Genomic DNA, 23,972 nt, shown 5'->3' with positions numbered 1-23,972 from the left:
TTGATATTAGGCACTTTAACAGGTGTGAGGTGGTGATTTATTATGGTTTTGATTTTCATTTCCCTTATAGGTAGCGAAGTTGGACATCTTTTCATATATCTGTTGGCCATCTGTGTGTCCTTCTTGGGAAAAGGTCCTTTGCTCATCTTTATTGGAGTTTTTGTTGTTGAATTATGTTTTAAAAAATATATATTTTGGATATTAGCCTGTTATTAGAAATAGTATTTGTAAATTTCTTCTCCCATTGAGTTGACTGCCTCTTTGTTTTGTTGATGGTTTCTTTTGCTGTGCAGAAAGAAGTATTTTAGTTGCTATAGTCCCATTCGTTTCTTTTACTTCTCTTGCCTTTGGGGTCAAGTTCATAATAGTTTTGCATCTATGTATTCTTCTTTGTATTTTATTGTTTTAGGTATTCAAGTCTTTTAATATATATGTAAATATATTAAATGTACACATTTATATGTATATATGTACACACACACATATATATACATTTATATAAAATATATTGATTTCATAGAGGGAGGGATAGAAACATCAATGATGAGAATCACTGATCAGCTGCCTCCTGCACGCCCCACAACAAGGATCAAGCACACAACCTGGGATGTGCCCTGACTGGGAATCGAGCTGTGACTTCCTGGTTAATAGGTCAATGCTCAACCATTGATCCATGCTGGCTGGGCTATATTCAAGTCTTTAATTCATTTTGAATTAATGTTTGTATATGGTGTCATAAAGCAATCTAGTTTATTCCTTTGCATGTGGTTTTTTCATTTTCTTAACATCATTTATTGAAGAGGTGTTCCTTTCTCTACTGTGTTTTGAGTTCCTCTGTTGAAAATTAGTTGCTCATATATGTGTAGGTTTATTTTTGGGCTCTCAATTCTGGTCCATTGGTCTGTGTGTTTATCTTTCTGCCAGTCTCACACTGTTTTATTTTAGTTTTGTAGTATAATTTAAAGTCATAGGGTGTGTATGGTACCTCTGGCTTTACTTTTCTTAGGACTGTGTGGGCTACTTGGATCTTTTGTGGTTACAAATTTGAGATTTTTTTGGTTCTATTTCTTTGAAAAATGCCATTGGGATTTTGACGGGGATTGCATTAATTGTGTATATTGCTTTAGATACTATGGCCACTTGAACTATGTTAATTCTTTCAAGCCATTAACACAGACTATCACTCCATTTCTTTGTGGCTTCCTCAATTTCTTTTAACAATGTCTTACAGTTTACAATGTATAGGTCCTTTACTTACTTAGTTAAATTTATTCCTAAGTATTTTATCCTCTTTGTTGCAAATGTTAATGTGATAGTTTTCATTATCTATTTTACTGGTATTTCACAGTTAGTATAAGGAAAGCAATGAATTTTTGTACACTGATTTTGCATCCTGCAACTTTGCTGTATTTGTTTATTATTTCTAAGTCTTTAGGATTTTCGATATATAGAACCATATGATTTGCAAATAGAGTATTACTTCATTTGCTTTTTGGATACTTTTAAAATTTCTTTCTCTTGCCTGAATGCAGTGGCTAGGACTTCCAGCACTATGTTGAATAACAGTGGTGAGAGGGGGAATTCTTGTCTTGTCCCTGATCTTTGAGGGAAAGCTTTCAATTTTTCACTAATGAGTAGGATATTGGCTGAGGGTTTGTCATAAATGGCCTTTATGGTACTTTCCTTCTATATCCATTTTATTGAGGCTCAATAGTTACTAAATGTCATTTTTTTCATCCAGTCTGATAAAAGATTTCAATTCAGAATAGCAGTTTATTAACTTAAGACCCAAAGAAGGAATATTTTCTTCTATAATGCTTAGTAAAACACAGAGAATAACATGGGCATTTGTCATAGGTTAAATGGTAAGAAAGAAAAGGTCCAACAACATTTTATTTTTAGTTGCTAGTTGTTTCTCAAAGGTCACACAAAGCAGTGAGCTAATCATTAAAGACAAAGTACACTATCTCATCCTCTTTTTAGAGTCTGAAAGGACCTTTGGAACCATCTAGTTCAATTTCTTCATTTCTTCTTAATTGACATAATTGATTAGAGATTCTATAGGTTATAAGTACCTCTTCTTGGGAGAGCTCATCTTTCCATGAAATGCCTCAATTCTGTAAGAAAATCATGATCACTTATTTTTCATGTTATATGCTATGGTATGACAAGCACATTTTGAAAACTTCTGCCCTTCTAAAATCCAAACATGTTTTCTTGTAGGCACATGCATGTGGAGCACCTCTGGCTTGCATGATTTCCCTTAACCAGTTTTCCAGTTACAAAATACATGAATGAGTAAATCTTGGAAAAGGGATGACATCTTTGATATTGTCAATTCCCAAGATGCATTGCAGGTAGCGTTCAAATCCCATCCCAAAACCTCCATGTGGCACAGATCCAAATCGACGGAGGTCCAGATACCTGATTTTAAGAAACAGAGAATCATAATCTATAATGCTGTATAGGGTCAGATTTTATAATGTAATTTATGTTTCAAAGTATTTTGTAATCATTTATCTTTCAAGTCTTTGTGGTAGACCAGACTAAAGTACACAAAGAAATTAAAAATTATCTGTCCAGTGTTACCCAAATAGCAGCAAATCCTGTCATTCATTCATTCATGGGCTTTAGTTACTTGATCCTTTACTTTTAAGTTACTTATTTAATTATATATAGAAACTTACCTCATGAGGCCACAGGAAATTTTCTAATAACTTTACTAATTTTCTTCAAAATATATTCCTTTCCTATTTCTTAGTATGTTAATAGTGCTCTTTTTTTTTCTTACCAAAATCATTGTTCATACACAGAAGAAAGTGAAGAATTTTGCCTGATAAATTACAAGAAGGTATGTCCTATTAGATTAGACTGTCAGCTACATCAAGGGCAGGACCTGCATTTTATTCACTCTTCCATCTCCAGTGCCTGCTCTGGAGTAGACACTTACTTTATAAAGATTCATAGTTTGAAGGTACAAAAATATACTCGTGAGCACTGGAGTGAGGAGAAACTTCCAGTTCTCTGCTTTACGCCTAGTGGAAGGTGTCCGGAGTAATTTTTCTGGAAGGCTGGGCAGCCTCTGAAGCCCATTCATAAACATTCTGTTCCCACTTAAGATGGCTAAAAAATGCCAATATGGCAACCTGGGATACAGGTATTTTAGGAAAGAAGAGGAGGAGAAAGATTCTATAAATCTTATGTCATTTGGTGGGAGAATTCTTGAGTTACATAATATTAAGATAAATTTAGAGCTTCTTGAATGATTTGTAAAAATCAGTTCCCGAATAGAACTTCAACACCATAGCTGGCAGTCATTTGGCTCCTCCAGGATAAAGACTGTCACCTATTTTCCCACTGTTAACAATCATGGCTACATGTACAGGTATTTTTTGTGGTAAAGATTAAGTAATTATCTTTCTAAAATAAAATATGAACTGCAATTAGGTGAGTTAGAACCAAGTGAGAGATCTACACACAGGAACATCTAGCATAAAACTTCAGATCAGTAAGAGCTGTCAGGAATAATGGATGGAACACAGTCATCAACAATTAAAATGCTTGGTAGCTGAATTAACTTTAAGTTTATAAGACACAGGGGCAGGGTATACTTTGGTTTAGTGAGAAAGAAAGATGAAGGGCATATTGAACCACTGCCACAAACACCTGCAGGATCTGAGCTGGCATCTAGAAGTCCAGCTAAAGCTTTAGGTGGTTCTAAATTTCTCATACCTTGATGTAAAAACACTGATATAAATGTCTGGAAAATGAACTCAGCATTTTTCTTGCCTTTGCTTTAATAGATGGAAAAAGCCAGTTCTTAGAAACAAGTTTTCTAAAGAATATGTATTTGATGAATTGTTTATTCTAGGGTAGCCAGATTATAAAAGAGATGGTACAGAATTTGTGGAACTAGTTACAGGTTTTACTTGCATTTGGCATGTAGAAATAGGAAGTGGGTAAATTCTTAGACACCTGGTGTGGCCACTCAGAGTGGGTAGAACACTAGCAGAGGTCACAGACTTAAAGATTTTGGAAACCCCTTCTACCTTTTCAAATAATATGGTAACCATTTAAAAGGAAGGACCTGCAAATAATAAATCTTTATATTCGAAGAGCTTAACAGTTTGACAAAACTTTAGTTGGAAAAAAAGTAGTATTGAAATGATCAATAAAGACCAGAAAAGGCCTAAATTTATTTAACCAATAATTAAAATTTGCATTTAGCTAGTTTTCATATACTTGTAGACAGAAACTGAGGTAAAATGCATACGCTTGATCAGTCAGGCTCATCTACCTAATAGCAGAAGTCAAGACAAAGGAAGGTGGGGGTAGGGGAGGCACTAGCATTTACTGAGCTTCTGTTCTATGTAGATACTTAACCTATATTGTCTCATTTCATCCTTACAACACCCTGTGAAATAATATTATCATTCCATCTTTTAGCCAAGAAAACCAAGACTTGGAGAGATTAACCATGCCTAAGGTCATTTCTGATAAAAAAACAAAAACAAAGGCATTCAAGGCCTATTATCTAAACCCAATTTTAGGCTTTTTGCATTTCTGAAATTTTAATTCCTTCATTTCCAAAAGACAAGTATGTAATCAGTTCCTTTCTTCTTCTGAGAACAGGTGAAGAATTAATAATATTGTCGATAATATTATACCAATATCCTGAAAGAGTCTATTACAGAAATATAAATAAAAATTCTGCATATATGAAAAAGTATCTGAAGAAAGAGTGTGAGAAAAGAAAACCAGAAAACTTTGGAGAAGTAAATGTATGAGTGCAGACAGGTGGTCTTCCCTAAGCAGCTTAGATTTCTAAGGTAGGTGAAGATCACTTAGGGGTCACTTAGTTCAAGCCCCTAATTTCACAGAGAGAGAAACTGAAGCATAATGGTTAGGAACAAAGTCCCAGATCTATGCTTTCAACTGCTGTGCTCTTAGTGAAATTAGTTAACATCTCTAGGTCTCAGGTCTGGAGGCACAGTTAAAAAGGAGCAAGAACAGTACCTAACTCACAGGGTGTTATGCTGCTTACATGAGGTAATATACACCAAAACTGTAACACAGTTGTCCAGCACACAATAAGTAATAAACAAATGGCAGCCATTATTACTATTTTTCTTTTTCTTTTTTCATTATTGCTATTTTTCAAGGACTCAAAAAAAAAAAAATCTTCTGTGAATTTGTTCATTGTTTTTAACACTCTTTCATAGAGCCTTGGAAATACAAGTAAAAACTATGTAATGCTCAAACCAACAGCTAGAAGAATCATTAGGGGTTTCCTTCTTACCATTGGTAGGCTTCTGTCAGTCCTGATCTGTAAAAGGAATACAACAGAATTATTTCAGAGAATGTCAGTAAGGTAAACATACTAACCACTAAATATCTGTTCTGGGTTGTGTGCTCTTTACAAAGAAGTGCACACCAAAACTCATGCTCTCAAATAACATGCAACCTGGTTGAGGGGCTGAACCTTTACTGTATGGTCAGAAAGGCAAGTTCAATAGTCCCAGGTGTTATCAAATAGTCAATAAATGCTTTAGAAGTATGACCCAGGGGTTCAGTTGGATGAGTGTATTGTCCTGTCACACAAGAAAGGACTATTACTGCTACTGAAGGTTGTTGGAAGGCACACACAAACAAAGGACACACAGACACACCTTTCACTGTAACATTAAAATAATATTGATTCTGAGGCTACCTTCATAATATGATTGCTAATTGGCTTTTGCCAATTAAGTGTTTAAAGTTTGTAGCTTTTAGTACTCATTTTAACTAATTCCAGTCTTTTAAAAAAGTGTTTGGGACAAATATATCTGAAGTGATCAGGACAATGAAAAATGCAAACATACAAAAATATAGAACACATAAACAGAAGTCACAGACGGATCAGAGAGAGATGGAAATGCATATCCATTTCACTAGAAAAGATAAATTTGGATATTATCAGATATTAGGCAAACATTTAATGTTATGAGGAAAGGTTTCCTGAAGGAAGGAAGCAAGCAAAGAAAACAGAGCAATTAATCTTTCAACAGACGAGGTTTCTTGCCATGTGTGATTTTTATTGTGCTTTAAAAAAAAACCAAAAAAAAAACACACCCAGTGAATATTTAAATTCTTTCCATCTAAGGAGTTTGACCTTTACTTCAATTCTATGATTTTTCCCAGGACTTTCTAACATGTTGGCTGTGGTAAGGAGTCAGTACTCTAATAAAAAAGAGTCCTCCCAAAACATACTTACCCCCTTCTTCTGGACCCTAACCAAATAGAGCAGTTCAAGTAAATAGGATTACAAAACCAAGTTGCCGAACAGATTTATAGGTTAAAACCTTGGAAAACATCAACCTTTTAAGCATTTTTCCATTAGGTAACGAAGGCCTTACAAATTGCAATGTAGCAGGATATTTTGAAACGATTATGGCTTTTCCAGGTTACTTTCCAGGTTGCTCTAAAAAATAACAGTATTATCTGGAGAGAAGGATTATACCTTCAACATGGGGAAGCCTTTAAAAAAAAAATGGTTGGCAGAGCAAAAGTGGAAAACAGAGGTTTATAACCCTTGTGAGTTTAGGAAGTCATTGTGGTGTGTTGGCAGACCATGCATCTATGGAAGTGGAAGTCCAATTAGAAACACGATTCCCTATTTCTCTTCTCCAAAACATTTTCTGTGTGTTCACCAACTCACTTCCCAGGCATTGGACAGATAGTTAAGTACGTTATTTAAATAGTTAAATCAAGACTCTTACACAATGTAGAAAATCTGAGGAAGAGAAAACTGCTTTTCCTAAATAGCTTAGCACGTATTTTTAGAATCTTTCTATTTCCATCTTTATCCTTTCTCTGGTTCAGAGTCTGTTTCTTTATGGCCCTACAGGACTCATAATTTAGAGTATATAAAAAGAACATAGAGAAGAGAAAAATAAAAATGAAGGGCAAGCTTTAATGGGGAAATCTTCCTCCTTCCATTATTAACTTTCAGTTTTTATTGTGGCCTTGTTTCATGTAACAGTTCCATTTGTTAAGAAAGGGAAGCTGAGAAAGATCCAGTAAGAACTTGCGCAAGGTCACTAGAATCTGAATTTCAGGTCTGCCAGTGGCTGTGGCCTGTGAACTGTCCTCTGTTACTTTGTCATGACTGCCTCTGAGTTTCCTGTCCCCGATTTCTGAATTTTGTTTCTTTTAGGTCTGACCAATACCTGGCCAGCCGCTGCTCTAAGAAATGATACCGCTCCTCTCGGAGGCTTCCTCCAAAAAGCTCTCCAACTCCAGGAACCAGAAGGTCAACAGCAGCAACCTAAGAAGGACACAAACAGAACATAGTCATTATTTTCAGGGGATTCAACAATTATCATGTTCTCAAGCATACAAAACTTTTAACATTTGGGCAATTAACTGCTCACCAGAATCTTATTTATGTTATTTGTCCATGTTCCCTGTTTCAGTGTCAAATGTTTAATATCATCTTTAGAACGCACGCTACACAAATTGCAGGTGGATAGTTTCCTCTCCCCTCGTGCACCCTTTTATGCAGTGTATGTAACAAAATGTGTTTTCTTCACAAATGTCATACAAATGTTAATTATAAAAAATGTGGAAAATATTAAAAATTATGAAATATTAAAAATCACCTATCACTACACATTCTGGCATATTTCCTTTCAGGTTTTCTTCTTATACATTTAAAGAGTATGTACAATTCATTGTTTTTATTGAACTGCTTTCCTTTTGTTGAACATGTACGGGGTATATGTATGTTTGTTTTCTCTTATAAATAATGTGACAATGAAGATTTTTCTTTACTTTGTAGTATTTTGTTAAGATATCCACCTGCAATTTTTATAGCATGTATTGTAAAATATGGTCTCATTATTACAAAGAACTATGAATTAAATCAACAAGATAAAATTTTGGAGTTATCAAAGCAGTGAAGATAAGAAAACAGCATAAATGAGCTGGACTAGAGAATGCATCAACCAGTGCTCTTGTACATTTGATACAGCTTTTCTGTCAGCAATTTGGCAAAAGATAATCAAAAGCCTTAAAAATGCAATATGCTTTGACTCAGCAATAATGGTTCTAGGAACCAGTCCCAAAAAATAATTCGAGATACAAAAATAAGATTGATAGGATGTTTATTGCAGCATTACTTATAATGACAAGAAATTTACGTGCACATCAATGAGACTTAGATACATTATAGCCATGAGTAAGAAAAAGAATGACTCTGTATCATGAAATGTTAATTGCATTGCCAGTGACATCTTTTATCTGTATTTCCTTATTTTCTACAATGAAGATATATTTTTGTAATAAAAAACAACAAAAATATTTCTTTTCATTTTATGTAAATAGTTTTAGAATTGAAGGCATAGAGAAGTATCACATTACTTTGTAGTTTATAAATAAATATTAAGAAAAAGTTCAAAAGAAAAACCAACAAAACATTTTTCACAGGAAAAAACAGTAACTTGATATTTTAATTTGTGTTTCTTTGATTATTCTTTGCTTGATTAAAGACTGTTTATTTGCTATCTCTATTATCTTGTGACTTGACAATTCTTTGGGGAGGCAGGTAGACATTTGTAAGGTTAAGAATATGAAGGCACAAAAACAATGACTTATTGCAATAAACAAAAAATTAGGAATTGGTAAAACACATTTTTATTTTTAAATGCCATATTATATTATATGCTCTTCTTAAACTTTGCCTCACGTTACTTTTAAGCCATCCCCTTGTTTTGATTTCAGAACTTAAAAAAATCCTCACCTGATATGTTTATTGATTTTAAAGAGGAAGAGAGCGATAGAGATAGAGAGACAGGGGGAGAGAGAGAAAAACATCAACATGTTACCTCCTGTGTACACCCTGACTGAGGATCCAACTCGAAACTTTTTGGTGACAAGATGGTGCCCCAACTAACTGAGCCACCTCGCCATGGCTGACTTCAGAACTTTTGATTGCGATAAACTTTACAAATAATGGAGAATAATAAAGAATATTATAATTCAAGAATATGCTTTAAATACTATATACCTCATCCTTATCCTATATAATAAAGAATATGCAAATTGACCATCACTCCAACACACAAGATGGCTGCCCCTATGTGGTCAAAGATGGTTGTGCCCATGTGGACACAAGATGGTCACCACAAGATAGCCAGCAGGGGAGGGCAGTTGTGGGTGACCAGGCCAGCAGGGGAGGGCAGTTGTGGGTATCAGGCCAGCAGGGGAGGACAGTTGGGGGCAACTAGGCTGGCAAGGGAGGGCAGTTAGGGGTGACCAGGCCTGCAGAGGAGGATAGTTAGGGGTGAGCAGGCCTGCAGAGGAGGGTAGTTAGGGGTGAACAGACCTGCAGGGGAGGGCAGTTGGAGGCTACCAGGCCGGCAGGGGTGGGTAGTAAGGGATGACCAGGTTGGCAGGGGAGGACAGTTAGGAGTGATCAGGCTGGCAGGCATAAGTGGTTAGAGGCAATCAGGCAGGCAGGCAGGCAGGCAAGCAGTTGGGAGCCAGCAGTCCTGGATTATGAGAGGGATGTCCGATTGGAGAGGGTGTAGGCTGGGCTGAGGGACAGCCCCCCTGCCCTCCCCCACTTCGTAGCACCCCCCTCTCCTCTAGTTATAATCATAAAAGAGAAAACATTAGGCAGGATTTTTATCACTCAGCGGAAATAGAGTGAGAGAGAAGAGAAACGGTTCCTCTTACTAAAGTCTCCTATAGTCAATAAACTGGTGAGGACAAAGTGTACAACAGGCTTGTTGTCATGCTAACACAGCTTGTTGACCACATCCTAGTAATTCTTCTATGAACTTGTTTGGCCTACAATGAACAGGCAGGTATTTTAGAAGATGGATTTGGTGATTAAGGCATGACAGTAGGCAATGAAACAAACAGCATTGGATAGGTGGACAAGAGAGGCTTACTAATGTGATGAGGAAATTCTCATGGATTCCAATCAGGACCCTGCAGTTACCCCATCTACCCTCAGAGAAAGGAGAAGGTTCAAGGGAGTTTTTATGGCTACAGAAAGACTGGTTAATTTATTTCCTAGGATCCTGAATTTAGACATGGCTAAACTATGCTAGGAATTGAGACAAATGATGAAATTTGTTCTGGACTTCAAGTTTTAAATTTAGAATTATAGGCAATCAGGGTTGGAAGAAGACAGACAACCAAGTAGCTCTCTGGCCTTTGCTTGAAAATACTTAAAATTCTGGGAACCACTGCCTCTGAAACATAGCATCCCATCATAGTGTAGGTCTGACTGTTAAGAAGGAATAGGTGTATTTTAAACTGTCATTTAGCCCTAGCCAGTTTGGTTCAGTAGATAAGAGTGTTGGCCTGTGGACTGAAGGGTGCGGGATTTAATTCCAGTCAAGAGCATGTACCATGGTTGCAGGTTCTTCCCCGGACCCAGCCCTGGTTGAGGCCCATGCAGGAGGCAATCAGTCAATGTGTTTCTCTCACATTGATATTTCTGTCTTTCCCTCTCTAAAAATCAATGGGTGCTTTAGCTGGTTTGGCTTAGTGGATAGAGCCTTGGCCTGCAGAATGAAGGGTCCCGGGTTCAATTCCGGTCAAGGGCAGATGTCTGGGTTGCAGGCTCATCCCCAGTAGGGGGGAGATGCAGGAGTCAACTGATCAATGATTCTCATCATTGATGTTTCTATCTTTCCCTCCCTCTCCCTTCCTCTCTGAAATCAATAAAAAATATATTAAAAAAATAAAACAAAAATATCAATGGAAAAATACCTTCAGGTGAGGCTTAAAAAAAAAAAAAAAAAGAAATCATTTCTAAAATTAACAATAAATAAAATATATCATTTATTTCTAAAGTTTCAAAGTTGGGGCGATTCCAAGCCACAAAGGAAGGCAGTAATTGCTTGTGATAATAATTCAAGAATGCAAGTACACGCAAAGCTTTAAGAGGTAGAGCTAAAAAGGCCTACTGCCTCAAAAAGGCTGCTGGAGAATCAGCTATGGTGGCAGAACAGGAGGTAGGTAGTCCTGCTGAGGCTGGTGGCAAATGAGGAGTAAACGAGGCTACTCTGGATGAGTTGTTCTGCTTTCTGTTAGTTCATAAGCATCAAACAAGAGCTCCATTTCTTGCTTGGTCTTGCTTCTGATATAACTAAAACAAGCAAAAAACCCTCTTTGGATCTTAGCACTTTTTGCAGGCCTAAATTTTATTAACTTTGGGACGTAGCTTTTTATTGCTATTTTTAGAGGAATGTAAAAGACTCATATTTATCTCTGATTACAAAACTCCCTTATTTTACTATCTGAGTTCACTGGAGAACTCAACCTGAAACTATACAAGTTTTTGACCTTTCTGCCTGGTTTTTGTTAATCTTGAATATTTGCATCTGCCTAGTAACAGTGGTGAAACTGGAAGCTTCTGAACCTTCTGAGTCACCTTCAAACTCTTATGCCATAGTATGATATCTACATTTTTATTTCCTGAATTTCTTTCAAACCTGTCTTCCTAATAACCAATATATATAATTGATTAAACCCTACTATTTCTATATTGGCTATCATAAAAGTGTGGTAGTTGCTATATTAGCCAGGATAGGTTAGATTATGCTGTATTAATAATAATCCCAGAAGTTTACAACAGGGTTTCTCAATCTTAGCATTAGTGACCTTTTGGGCCAGATAATTGTTGTAAGGGCCTGTCCTGTGCATTGTGAGACATTTAGCAGCATACCTGACCTCTACCCACCAGATGTCAGGTGCACTCCCCTCATTGTGCCAACCCAAACTGTCTCCTGAGTGGGGACAGAATAACCCCTGATTGGGAACAACTGCTTTGTAACAATGAACTGCCTTTCAGAAACTCATGCAGGATTCCAAGATGGCTGCAGAGTAGCTGAAAGCTCAGTCCATTTGCTCCCAATAGCAAACCAGATGTGTGGCTACACTGCAGAGCAATCGCCTTGAAAAACCAGTAAAAGTGTAGCTGATCTGAAACACGGAGAGCAGGGAGCATGGAGGAGAGAAAGGAGGAGACATGAGAGGACGAGCCAAGTTGCTCCACGCGTGTGGCTAGAAAGCTGAGATGATATTGTGGCAGTAGGGCCCCACACCATGAGAGTGTGTGGCCTCAGCTCCACCCAGTGATCCCCAATCCAGAGCAACAGAGAGGGAAGGGGAGCCCACATAACATTGGGTGGAGGGAATCAATGGGGACCTGGTCCACTTGGGAAATTCAGACCAGGTAATCCCAGGCAAAAAGCAATTTCTCTTTGTTACAAAACCACTCTGGGAAGTTTGCTCTGCTCATTTCCTAGGGCAAAAAAACAACAATAAATGAAAAATAAACAAATGAGACTACATCAAACTAAAAAACTTCTGCATGGCAAAAGAAACCACCAACAAAATGAAAAGAAAACCAACTGTATGGAAGAACATGGTCACCAATGATACATCTGATAAGGGGTTAATTTCTAAAATATACAAAGAACTCATAATTCAACATGAAGAAGACAAACAATCCAATTTAAAAATGGGCAAAGGACTGAACAGACACTTCTTCAAAGAGGACATACAGATAGCCAATACATATGAAAAAATGCTTAGACACTAATCATCAGAAATGCAAATTAAAACAGCAATGAGGTATCACCTCACACCTATCAGAATGACTACCATCAATAAATCAAGTGTTGGCAAGGATATGGAGAAAAGGGAACCTTAGTACTCTGATAGTGGGAATGCAGAATGTGCAGCCACTGTAGAATACAGTACAGTTTCCTCAAAATCTTAAAAGTTTGACCCAGCTATCCCACTTCTGGGAATATATCTTAAGAATCCTAAAATACCAACTGGAAAGAATATATGTACTCTTATGCCTAGCAATGTTAATTATAATAGCTAACAGCCCAAAAGCCCATCAGTAGATGAAATGATAAGAAGATGTGGCACATTTATACAATGGAATTCTATGTAGCTGTAATAAAGAAGGAACTTTTACCCTTTGAGACAGCATGGAAGGACCTGGAGACTATTATGCTAAGGAAAGTGAGTCAAAGAGAAATATCACATGATCTCACTTACATGTGGAAACTAATGAACAAAATAAACTGATGAACAAAATAAGACCAGAATCATGGAAACATGGAACAGATCTTAGGGGGGAGGAGAGTGGAATGGAAGAGATTAGCCAAAGAACATATATGCATATGTGAATAGCCCATGGACACAAATAATAATGTGGTGAAGGCCTGGAGTGGGGTGGGGACGGGGTGGAGGGGGGAAGAAGAAGAGAAAATGGGGGACATCTTTAATAGTCAACAATTAAAAACAAACAATGACTTATACTACATGACATGGTTTGAAGCTATTAAAAAGCTGCTTTCTGAGGTATTGCTGATCTTGTGTCAGATGGGGAAAAAAAGGGCATGGATGACGATGTACTAAAAGCATTTGTCCACATGAACATAGAGACCAAAATCCTCAACAAAATTCTAGCAAATCGGCTCCAGCAGAACATCACAAAGATCATAAACCATGACCAAGTACGATTTATTCCAGGAATGCAAGGATGGTACAATATCCGCAAATCAATAAACGTGATACATCACATAAACAAATTGAAAGATAAAAATCATATAGTCATATCAATTGATGCAGAAAAAGCATTTGATAAAATTCAACACCCTTTCCTGATAAAAACTCTCAACAAGGTGGGAGTTCAAGGATCATACCTCAACATAATAAAAGCTATATATGATAAACCCACAGCCAACATCATCCTCAATGGGCAAAAACTAAAACCATTCCCTCTAAGAACAGGATGCCCACAAGACAGGGATGCCCACTATCGCCACTCCTCTTTGACATAGTACTGGAAGTAATAGCCATTGCAATTAGACAAGAAGAGGAAATAAAAGGCATCAAAATTGGAGAAGAAGTAAAGTTATCCTTATTTGCAGATGACATGATATTGTACATAAAAAACCCAAAAGACTCCATTAAAAAACAAATTGACTTAATAAATGAATTTGGCAATGTAGCAGGATACAAAATTAACACCAAGAAATCTATGCCATTTCTATACACCAACAGTGAACTTACAGAAACAGAGACTAAAAAAGCAATTCCATTTACCATTGCACCAATAAAATTAAGATACCTAGGAATAAACTTAACTAAGGAAATAAAGGACCTATATGCGGAAAACTACATGACACTGAAAAAAGAGATAGAGGAAGATGTGAACAGATGGAAGAACATACCATGTTCATGGATTGGTAGAATCAACGTCATCAAAATGTCCATACTTCCTAAAGCAATCTGCAGGTTCAATGCACTCCCCATTAAAATACCAACGGCATATTTCACTGACCTAGAAAGAACTCTCCAAAAGTTCATTTGGAACAATAAAGACCCTGAATAGCCACAGCAATCCTGAGAAAGAAGAGTAAAGTAGGAGGGATCTCAATACCAGACTTCAAGCTGTATTACAAAGCCACTGTTTTCAAAACAGCCTGGTACTGGCACAAGAACAGACATACAGATCAATGGAATGGAATCGAGAACCCAGATATCAACCCAAATCACTATGCTCAATTAATATTTGACAAAGGAGGCACGAATATACAATGGAGTCAAGACAGTTTCTTCAATAAAAGGTGTTGGGAAAATTGGACAGACACATGCAAAAGAATGAAACTAGATCACCAACTTACACCATACACAAAAATAAACTCAAAATTGATACAGAACTTAAACATAAGACGGGAAACCATAAAAATACTAGAGGCATCCACAGGCAGAAAAATCTCAGACATATGCCAAAAGAACTTCATCACTGATACTGCTCCTAGGGCAATGGAAGCTAAAGAGAAAATAAACAAATGGGACTACATCAAAATAAAAAGCTTTTTTACAGCAAAAGAATCAATCAACAAAACAACAAGAAAGCCCACTGTATGAGAGAACATATTTGCAAATGTTATCACTGATAAAGGTTTAATCTCCAACATCTATAGACAGCTTATACAACTAAATAAAAGGAAAATGAGTGATCCAATTAAAAAATGGGCAATGGGCCTAAATAGAATATATTCAAAAGAAGACAGAAGGAAGGCCAAGAGGCACATGAAAACATGCTCAAAGTCACTAATTATCCGAGAGATGCAAATCAAAACAACAATGCGGTACCATCTCACACCTGTCAGAATGGCCAACATCAACAAATCAACAAATGACAAGTGTTGTCAAGGTTGCGGAGAAAAAGGAACCCTCGTGCACTGCTGGTGGGAATGCAGACTGGTGCAACCACTGTGGAGAACAGTATGGAGTTCTCTCAAAAAACGGAAAATGGAACTCCCATTTGACCCAGTAATCCCACTCCTAGGAATATATCCCAAGAAACTAGAAACACCCATCAGAAAAGATATATGCACCCCTATGTTCATAGCAGCACAATCTACAATAGCTAGAATTTGGAAACAGCCTAGGTGCCCGTCAGCAGATGATTGGATCCAAAAACTATGGTACATCTACACAATGGAATACTATGCTGCCATAAAAAAGAAGGAATTCTCATCATTTGCAGCAACCTGAATATTAATTGGAGAACATCATGCTGAGTGAAATAAGCCAGTCAATGAAAGAGAAATACCACATGACCTCACTCATTTATGGATATTAAAGAACACTATAAACTGATGAACCAAAAGACAGATATAAAGACAGTAAAGCAACAAGCAAACTGTCAAATTACAGCGGGGAGGGTAGGAATATCTGGGGGAGATAAGAGATCAACCGAAGGACTTGTATACATGTATATAAGTACAACCAATGGGCACAAAACTCTGGGGAGGAAGGGTATGTATGGGGGGGGGGGGCAATGTTAAAATATGTACACAGATAAAAATTTAATAAAAAAAAAAAATACTATAAACAATTAAAAAAAAAAAAGGCATTTGTCCAGAAGCAAGGTATGTAGGTCATGTTTGCTTTAAAGGCTTTGGCCAATGCAAGTCACATGCAAGTTGCTCAGCTCCTATCAATGGGGTAGGGCAGTATAATTCCCTGAGGGAAGAGCAAGTGGCAACCATTTCTGCATCACAGTAATTTTCAAATGGTGTGCCAGAAGAATTTTCAAAACATGCAATACCTGACTATTTGGTGAGGTAGACTGTCAAATTAAAAAATGACAACAGCAGCCAAAACCGGTTTGGCTCAGTGGTAGAGCGTCGGTCTGCGGACTGAAAGGTCCCAGGTTCGATTCCGGTCAAGGGCATGTACGTTGGTTGCGGGCAGGCAGCTGGTCGATGTTTCTCTCTCATCGATGTTTCTAGCTCTCTATTTCTCTCCCTTCCTCTCTGTAAAAAATCAATAAAATATATATTAAAAAAATGACAACAGCAAATACAATATTAGCTGTTCAGTGTGAATGAATCAAAATTATACCTTTTACTTTTTTTAGATTGGTAAAAAATAGAATGTACTTTTGGGGGTGTTGCAAAATTTTAGTAATTAGTTCAAGTGTGCCATGAGATGAAAAAGATTGAAAATCGCTGCTGCATCATAAAACAGTTTACGATGTTGCTTCCCCCCAGCTATCTGGACTCTTCCACTTCCACGTGCCCACCGATTCCTCATTGTTAATTAGAATAGGGCCAGACTAGTAATCCCCCTATTTTCTTCCTCAGTACTCTGGGAGAGGAGCTATCAGTAGGAAATAACTTCTTACCAAGAGTCTATTATGGTAGAATAAAAATTTTAGAAGACATCGACCTAGTACTAGTACTACATCACTATTAGTTTTGTAACATGAAGAAAGAACATATATACGTCATCTATGCCCTTTCTTGGTCTACATGGCTTGAAAATTCACATTCTCAGGCAGCTGAGTTTCCTGTATGTTTTCTGGACCTAGAGAATAAAGTTGCTCCCCCCTTAAGAGACATTTCTTTTGAGTAAGGCATTCCTTCACAATGCTTCATCACTGACCCATGGCCAAAGGAAGGACAGATTGATCTCTTGTGAAGCAAGGCCCACCAAAGCTTTATTTTCTTCTCTCCCCCCTCGTAACCTTCTTCTCCTTTACTTTAGGGTTAGTTTCCTTTCCACCATGCCAGATACTTCCTGCTTTTCCTCATAATGATATCCTTCTCTCTCTAGAGATTATGCACACTTTCTGAGAAGCTAGAATATAATAAAGTATTCCTCAACTATAAATAAAGACATCTATGTTTGGTATACACAGACCTACACTTTCTTCTGATATGATATAAAAAGTACTGCACTCCCTAAGTATCACAATTTCCATTCCAGGTAAGATTCTCCTATATGGTGTCTTCTCCTGGTAACCACTGAACTAATTACTACAGAAATTACCTGTTTCCCCCTGGGTCTAGTGAAGGTAAAAGGAACATCCAAATATAATACAAACCATGACATAAAGGAACACAAAATGTAGAGGGACTCACAATTTTGTTAAGAATGAAAAAAACCTGTTTGGGTGTTTGCCAAGTAATGAACGGTGAGGGGCTTAGAATGCAAACACAATGGAAACAAGCAAGTTGTCTAGAACAGCGGTCATCAACCTTTCAGACCTCACGGACCACCGGCTGGTGACTGCTGGTCTAGAACGTTAGTTGTTGATTACAATTTTCCCTCATGTGTGAGCAGGTTTATGGGAGTCTGAGGCTGGCTTACAGAGCCGGGGACTGAGCAATCCTGCCCTTGACTAGGGAAAGTGAGAATTCACTGGCTGCATAGTGAAAAGTCCTCTTAGACACATTTTGAGCATTCCTGGAACTAAAATCCAGGTTGTGTTCCAATGCAGCTTTGAGACTTGAAATAGATGGATGTGAAACCAAGGGTCCTTAAGACTTTGATCAAATTTAGTTTTAAATCCTAGCTCTAGGGACCCCTCTTTCCTTTTCCTTTTCCTCTTCCTTCATTCAATCTCTCCTTCTTCCCTTAAAACCTGTTAACCGGGGAGTTCCCTTTTTAATGATGCAACCTGTAACGGGCGCGTACTCTTTCACTAGGACGTGTCAGTACATCACGCCCGGAGGACATAATTTCATATCATATATTTTTATTTATACTTAATGAAAATAAATGAAATATATATATATTTTCGTTTATCTCTATATATAAAGCACAAAGGAAAATACAAAATTACAAAAAAATAGAAAAGAATACCGACAAAAAAAAATGGACACGTCAAATTAAAAAATTATAAATTTTACAAACAATGATAAAGATTGCAAAAAATAGCCGAAACCGGTTTGGCTCAGTGGATAGAGCATTGGCTTTCAGACCTAAAGGTCCCGGGTTCGATTCCGGTCAAGGGCATGTACCTTGGTTGCCGGCACATCCCCAGTGGGGGGTGTGCAAGAGGCAGCTGATTGATGTTTCTCTCTCATCTCATCGATATTTCTAACTCTCTATCCCTCCCCTTTCCTTCCTCTCTGTAAAAAATCAATAAAATATTAAAAAAAAAAAAAGATTACAAAAATATATATACCGTCCCTCTCGGGGTGCAATATATATTTCAAGGAGTATTCATACGTCCTACCCGTTCCTGATATTGTTTACGTTTGACGTATTTATAGGTCCCGCTCGGTTAAGAGGTTAAAGACCTAACCTAACTACCTCCCACCCCCACCACTGACTAATGGTCACATGGTCTGGACCTCTAAGAGACTAAAGATAACATTTCTGACCTACGTTATCTTTCAGCTCCTGAGCCCTAAAGTGGTACAGGCACATGAGACAGGACAGAGGGACTTCAGAAAAGACCCCAGAGCTATCCTCAAGTCCTGAAGAAATGATTCATTGCCCTCACATCATCTCTGACCAATCAGTTCCCAACTCAACCATAAACCCCTAACCCACTGTTTTGTGATTTTGCCCTATACAGGGGTGGGCAAAAGTAGGTTTGCAGTTGCTCATATGGAAAGTAATGCAATAATAAATAAAAAAATAATATAAGAATAAACTGTATTTTGCATACTCACAACTGTTAACCTACTTTTGCTCCACCCTGTCAAATTTTTAACCTAAATACCATCAGGATGATTGGGCTTTTGAGCATTAACTTCTATTCTTTTGAATGAAGCCACTTATAATAAAATACCCATTTCTCCCCTGCAATTCTTGGTATCTAGTGTTAGGCTCTGCTCATGCCGGGCAGACAAATCTTTCTGTTCCGTAACAGAAGGACTTCAGTTCTGCTGTCTGTTCAGTTTTTTACACAGACAACAGTGAAGGCTAAAAATAATTCTACCACACTCTCGGCTACCTTCCCTAGTCTTACACACAGCTTTTAGGCTGGAATGCTGCCTGGCACATCCTCCCAACTGTGTGAGGATCTTGATTTTGTTTCAGTCACACAGCTGCAGTGGCATGCTGTCTAGAAATAGTCTGTGTTGGTATTCAAGCTGAACAAGCTCTGGTCTTTATTTATGACACTCCCTTTTGACTCTTTCTCTCTGATTCCAATCAATGCACTGAAAATAAAACTCAGACCTTGAATTAAAAAACAGACCTTGAATTAAAAACAAGCAGGCTAGATAGGAACAAGGCCTTTCTTACATTACCTTTTTTTCCATGCTAAGTTCAAAGAGAGGGGAAAAGAAGTTTAATGTCCCTTCCTCCGCTACCTCTCTTCCTACCTATATTACTATTTTTAAATACACAAATTGTATGGGCTGCTCACAGACTGGTAGCAACAATGGGGCAATATTACATACTATTACAAAAGAAGAATGTTCCACAAGCCAAGGGAAACATGTCTGTGGTTTCAGCCTCAATGAGCTTTTTCTCTAACTGCTGACACAGACTGTGTTTTGCCCCTAAAAACGAGGAAGCACAGCTAAGAAAGAGAATCCTCCGTGACAGGGCAATGATGCAGATGGCTGCAGGTAGCAATGACTGAAGACAGAATCAGGCCAGTAAAATGGCTAGCCTGAGAGCAGGCTTGGAGGACTGAAATGCATACTTTTAACTTGGTCATAATATCTCAGGATAGTCATTAGTCCTAGATATGGGAAAATTGGGCAATACCCTTCATCACTTTTCTGTTGATTTGAGGTTCAAGCTATTTTGATGCACATCAATTAATTAGCTCCAGCCCAGATAATTTATTAGAACCTTTCATCCAGTATTCTTTCCAACCTGACTTTACAATAGGTACTTTACTGAATGCCCACTAATGCTTAAATGTTCATGCTTTGCTAAGTAATATTGATACAATGTAAAAATGAGAACATTATCTGGTGATCTTGGAATCTTATCACAAATGTTGAGCAGTCACATTTTCCTAATCACATGGTTGGAATTCTTCTCTGTGAAGCCATTTCCCTAGCTAAATAGTATTTGTGACCTGCTTGTGGGGAACTTATTCAGGGACCAAGACTCAGGGGCACAGAGCATTTTGCATGTTTGCTCAGACTTATTTTATTTAGGCCCATGATCTGTTTCCTTCAAATTATCAAATGTGTTTGGGAATTTACAAATTGTTCTTATATCCAAATGAGAAAAAGTTTGGCTATCTGAAATCAGAGAATCTTAGATCTGGTTAGTATCTTGGAGGTCATCTAATCCAATTATCTGGTTTTATGGAGAGAGAAATTGATGCTCAGAGATTGAACAGACTTGCCTAAGGTCATACAGCTAACTAGTAAGAGGGCTGAATTTCAAACCTAGCACTACTAATTCTTAGTCCAGTGTACTTTTCATTATAACAAAGTGCATACCTTCTACGTGTGTGCGTGTGTGTGTGTTGGGGAGGGTGGGAGAGAAATAAAGAAAAAGAGACTATAACTGTAAAAAGATACCATTTTACTATTTATTAGCCTGGCCAAATATTATAAGTGTAGGTTAAACATTTCCCTATCTTCCTTGTCTGATTTCCTAGAGAAGGCACCTGTAAAATACACCTGTTATAATTTTTTTTAGATTGCATCACACCCACTGGAGAAACTTTTGCAACCCTACCCACAATCTGTTATTACAGCCCTACAAAAGAAACACATAATCTAGTTATCTGGCCCAAAGCCTGTTCATTCACAACTAAAATAAATAAATAAATAAATAAACTAGAATAGAAACAGACACATTATATAAGTGGCTTGAAATATAAATCTAGGTAGCTAATGAACCAATGTTATCATCTATGTTTAATGTATATAGTTTAAATAAATTATATTTTAATAATTTAGCTCCGAGAAGCTATGTGCTATAGTACTACATAAATTATAAAGTCTACTAAAGTCCCATTATAATGTCTTCAGGTTTCAAGCTGGAAGACACCACTAGAGACTGGTCACAAGGAAAACCTCCTGTGCTTCTAAGGTAAGAAATGCTGGTGGCCACTGTCTATGAGAGAAATGCCTATTAAGGAATCTTAACAGCATGTTAAGAGCAGGTTATAATATGGCAACACATACAAATATTTTAATATTATTGTGCTTTATCACAGTAAAGATTTTGTAAAAATTTAGGAGGAAAAGAGAGAGGGCTTCATATTTATTGACTACATACCATCCCAAACACTTTGCTCTGCATTTTTCATATATTACCTAATGGAATCCTCACAACTCCAGAAAATGTTATTGCCTTGTTTTTTCCCCTTCAGATTATAAAACTAAGATTCAAAGAAACTAGATGGTTTACCTGAGGTCACACAGTTTATGACTTGGGACTTGAACCCAAGAGTATCTCATTCTAAAACCACTGGACTTCCTTTTAGAACATGCTGCTATCGCTCAAAAAATTTAGAGTAAAAGTTGCTCTTTAGCTTCCCGGAAATTTCCTTAGCTAGCCAAATCACTCACTCACTACTTGTCCACTGTGTGTCTACAACTGGGTTGGGCTCCATTCACCCATCCATCCAATCATCTATCATCAAATAGACGGGAGGTGCCTGCTATGTCCCAGGCGCTGCAGGCACTACAGATACATTAGTGAGCGAGAAAGAGGTCCTTAGTCCTTTGGCAAAGAGGAAAGTGTCAGTAATTAAAGAGTCATACAAATAAGTGTAAATTAAAACTGAGTTAAGGATTATGACAGAGTAAGAGTTAGTAGTTCTGGGACTGAAATTTGATATGGTACTACTGTAGTGTCTAACAGGAGTGTCTGACTCAAGCTGGAAGGCTTCTCTGGGAAATGAAGGCTGCAGGGAGATCTGGAGAGTAAGTAAAATTACTTAGGTGAAGAAGATGGTTATAGATTGAGGGAGCACAAAGATCCTGTAGTGAGAGAAACGCTACAAGTCTGAAGATATGGAAGGGTGGTGTGGATGCAGCAGAGAGAGCAAAGGGGAGCACACAGTGCATCAGGCAAGAGAGAGGAGCAGCCAGGCTGCACTGAGGCTTGTAGGCCATGTGAAGGATTTTGATTTTTATCCTAAGAGCCTGGTCTGGTAGTTCAGTTGGTTAGGGCATCGTCCCAATACACCAAGGTTGTGGGTTGGTGAGGGCACATACTAGAATTAACTAATGAATGCATCAATAAGTGGAATAATAAATAGATATTTCTCTCTCTCTCTCTCATCAATAAAAAAAAAAAAAAAAAAAAGGAAAAAAGAGGGGGGGAAAAAAAAGAGAGAGAGAGCAGTGGAAGGCCACAAATGGTTTTAAGAAGGGAGATAAGAAGGAAGGTAACGTGATCAGACTTACATTTTCTAAAAGCTCATGTGCAACATGGAGAGCTGACGCTGAGGAGGAAGAGTAGATACAGAAGACCAGTCAGGAGGCTAGAGTAGATACTGAAGTAAACCAGGCAAGATATGATGCCATCTTAATCTAAAAAGGTAAAAGTGGAAATGAAGAGCAGTGGATGGATTTGAGATACATTTTGGAGCATAAAAATGACAGAATTTAGAGATAACCTGAATATGGAAAGCAAGAGATATTTTGAAAATGACTCAGTTACCTGGCTTGTATTAGAATGAACAGAGGATATAAAAAGAAGATCAAATTTGGTGGGAGGATAGGAGAAGATCAGCAATCATGGGGTCCGTTTGCGTATGTTAATTTTGGGAGACTTTTGAGATATGTAGATGGCAGTTTGAGTTCAGAGCCCAGACAAGTCTGGGTTAGAGGAATACATTTCTGAGTTAACGGAAAAGAAATAGTAAATTTGGTAATTTTGGAAATTACCTGTGGGGAGAAAAGACCTAGGATGGAGCCTTGAGGAATTCCGACATTTAATGGATTAGTAGATGAGGAAGAACCTGCATAGGTGACTGAGAAAGAAGGACCCCCTGAGAAGGGAGGAAAACTGGGAGAATGCGATGCCACAGAATCCAAGAGAGGAGAAAGTTTTAAGAAGAGGAAAGTCAACAATACTGCTGGATAACACTGGGGGTGAAGTCAGATAAAGACTGTTAAAAGTGTGTTGGATTTAATAACATGGCATTACTGACTCTAGAAAGTGCTGCTTCACTGACAGGGGTGGCAGGGGGAAGGAGGATTGAACTGTAGGTCCATGGCGGGTATCAGAAACTCACTTACTATCCCAAAAAAGTTAAGAATTTTGTTTAAGAAAGCAAAACTTACACAGAATCTACCAAAAAATAAATATAATGCTACCAGCTTGACTAATAATTTAAATGCTATAAAAATCCAACCCTAACTGGTTTGGCTCAGTGGATAGAGCGTCAGCCTGCAGACTGAAAAGTCCCAGGTTTAATTCCGGTCAAGGGCATGTACCTTGGTTGCAGGCACATCCCCAGTAGGGGGTGTGCAGGAGGCAGCTGATCGATGTGTCTCATTGATGTTTCTAACTCTCTATCCCTCTCCCTTCCTCTCTGTAAAAAACCAATAAAATATTTAAAAAAAATAATAAATGCTATAAAAATTCAGAAAAAGAAGGCTCAAGGTGACTGGGCTTTAGAGAAAGAAAATCTTCAGCAGATTATAAATGGAATCAATGAAAAGGGCTCAATCTAGGGAAATTGCACAAGAAGAATAAAGGGTGTGTGT

The 23,972-nt window shown here is 37.7% G+C and overlaps 1 protein-coding gene across 3 annotated transcripts in view; it reads right to left on the bottom strand.

Annotated features, from left to right (window-relative positions):
• Positions 1-1,753: 1,753 nt before the first annotated feature.
• NARS2 (asparaginyl-tRNA synthetase 2, mitochondrial) overlaps positions 1,754-23,972 on the bottom strand; it is a 112,777-nt gene continuing 90,558 nt past the window's right edge. For all 3 annotated transcript variants that reach the window (XM_084894434.1, XM_084894436.1, XM_084894435.1), the window contains 3 exons: positions 7,209-7,306; positions 5,300-5,326; positions 1,754-2,424 (listed from right to left, as the gene is read on the bottom strand). In XM_084894434.1, the coding sequence (XP_084750560.1) occupies positions 2,280-2,424; positions 5,300-5,326; positions 7,209-7,306 (270 nt within the window). In that variant the 3' untranslated portion in view covers positions 1,754-2,279. The remainder of the gene's footprint in view (positions 2,425-5,299; positions 5,327-7,208; positions 7,307-23,972) is intronic.

Source organism: Pipistrellus hanaki (genome assembly GCF_964339955.1).
Source record: "Pipistrellus hanaki genome assembly, chromosome: 9".
Lineage (NCBI taxonomy): Eukaryota > Metazoa > Chordata > Mammalia > Chiroptera > Vespertilionidae > Pipistrellus > Pipistrellus hanaki.
The sequence above is the reverse complement of the archived record's forward strand: the minus strand, read 5'-3'. Positions and strand labels throughout refer to the sequence as shown.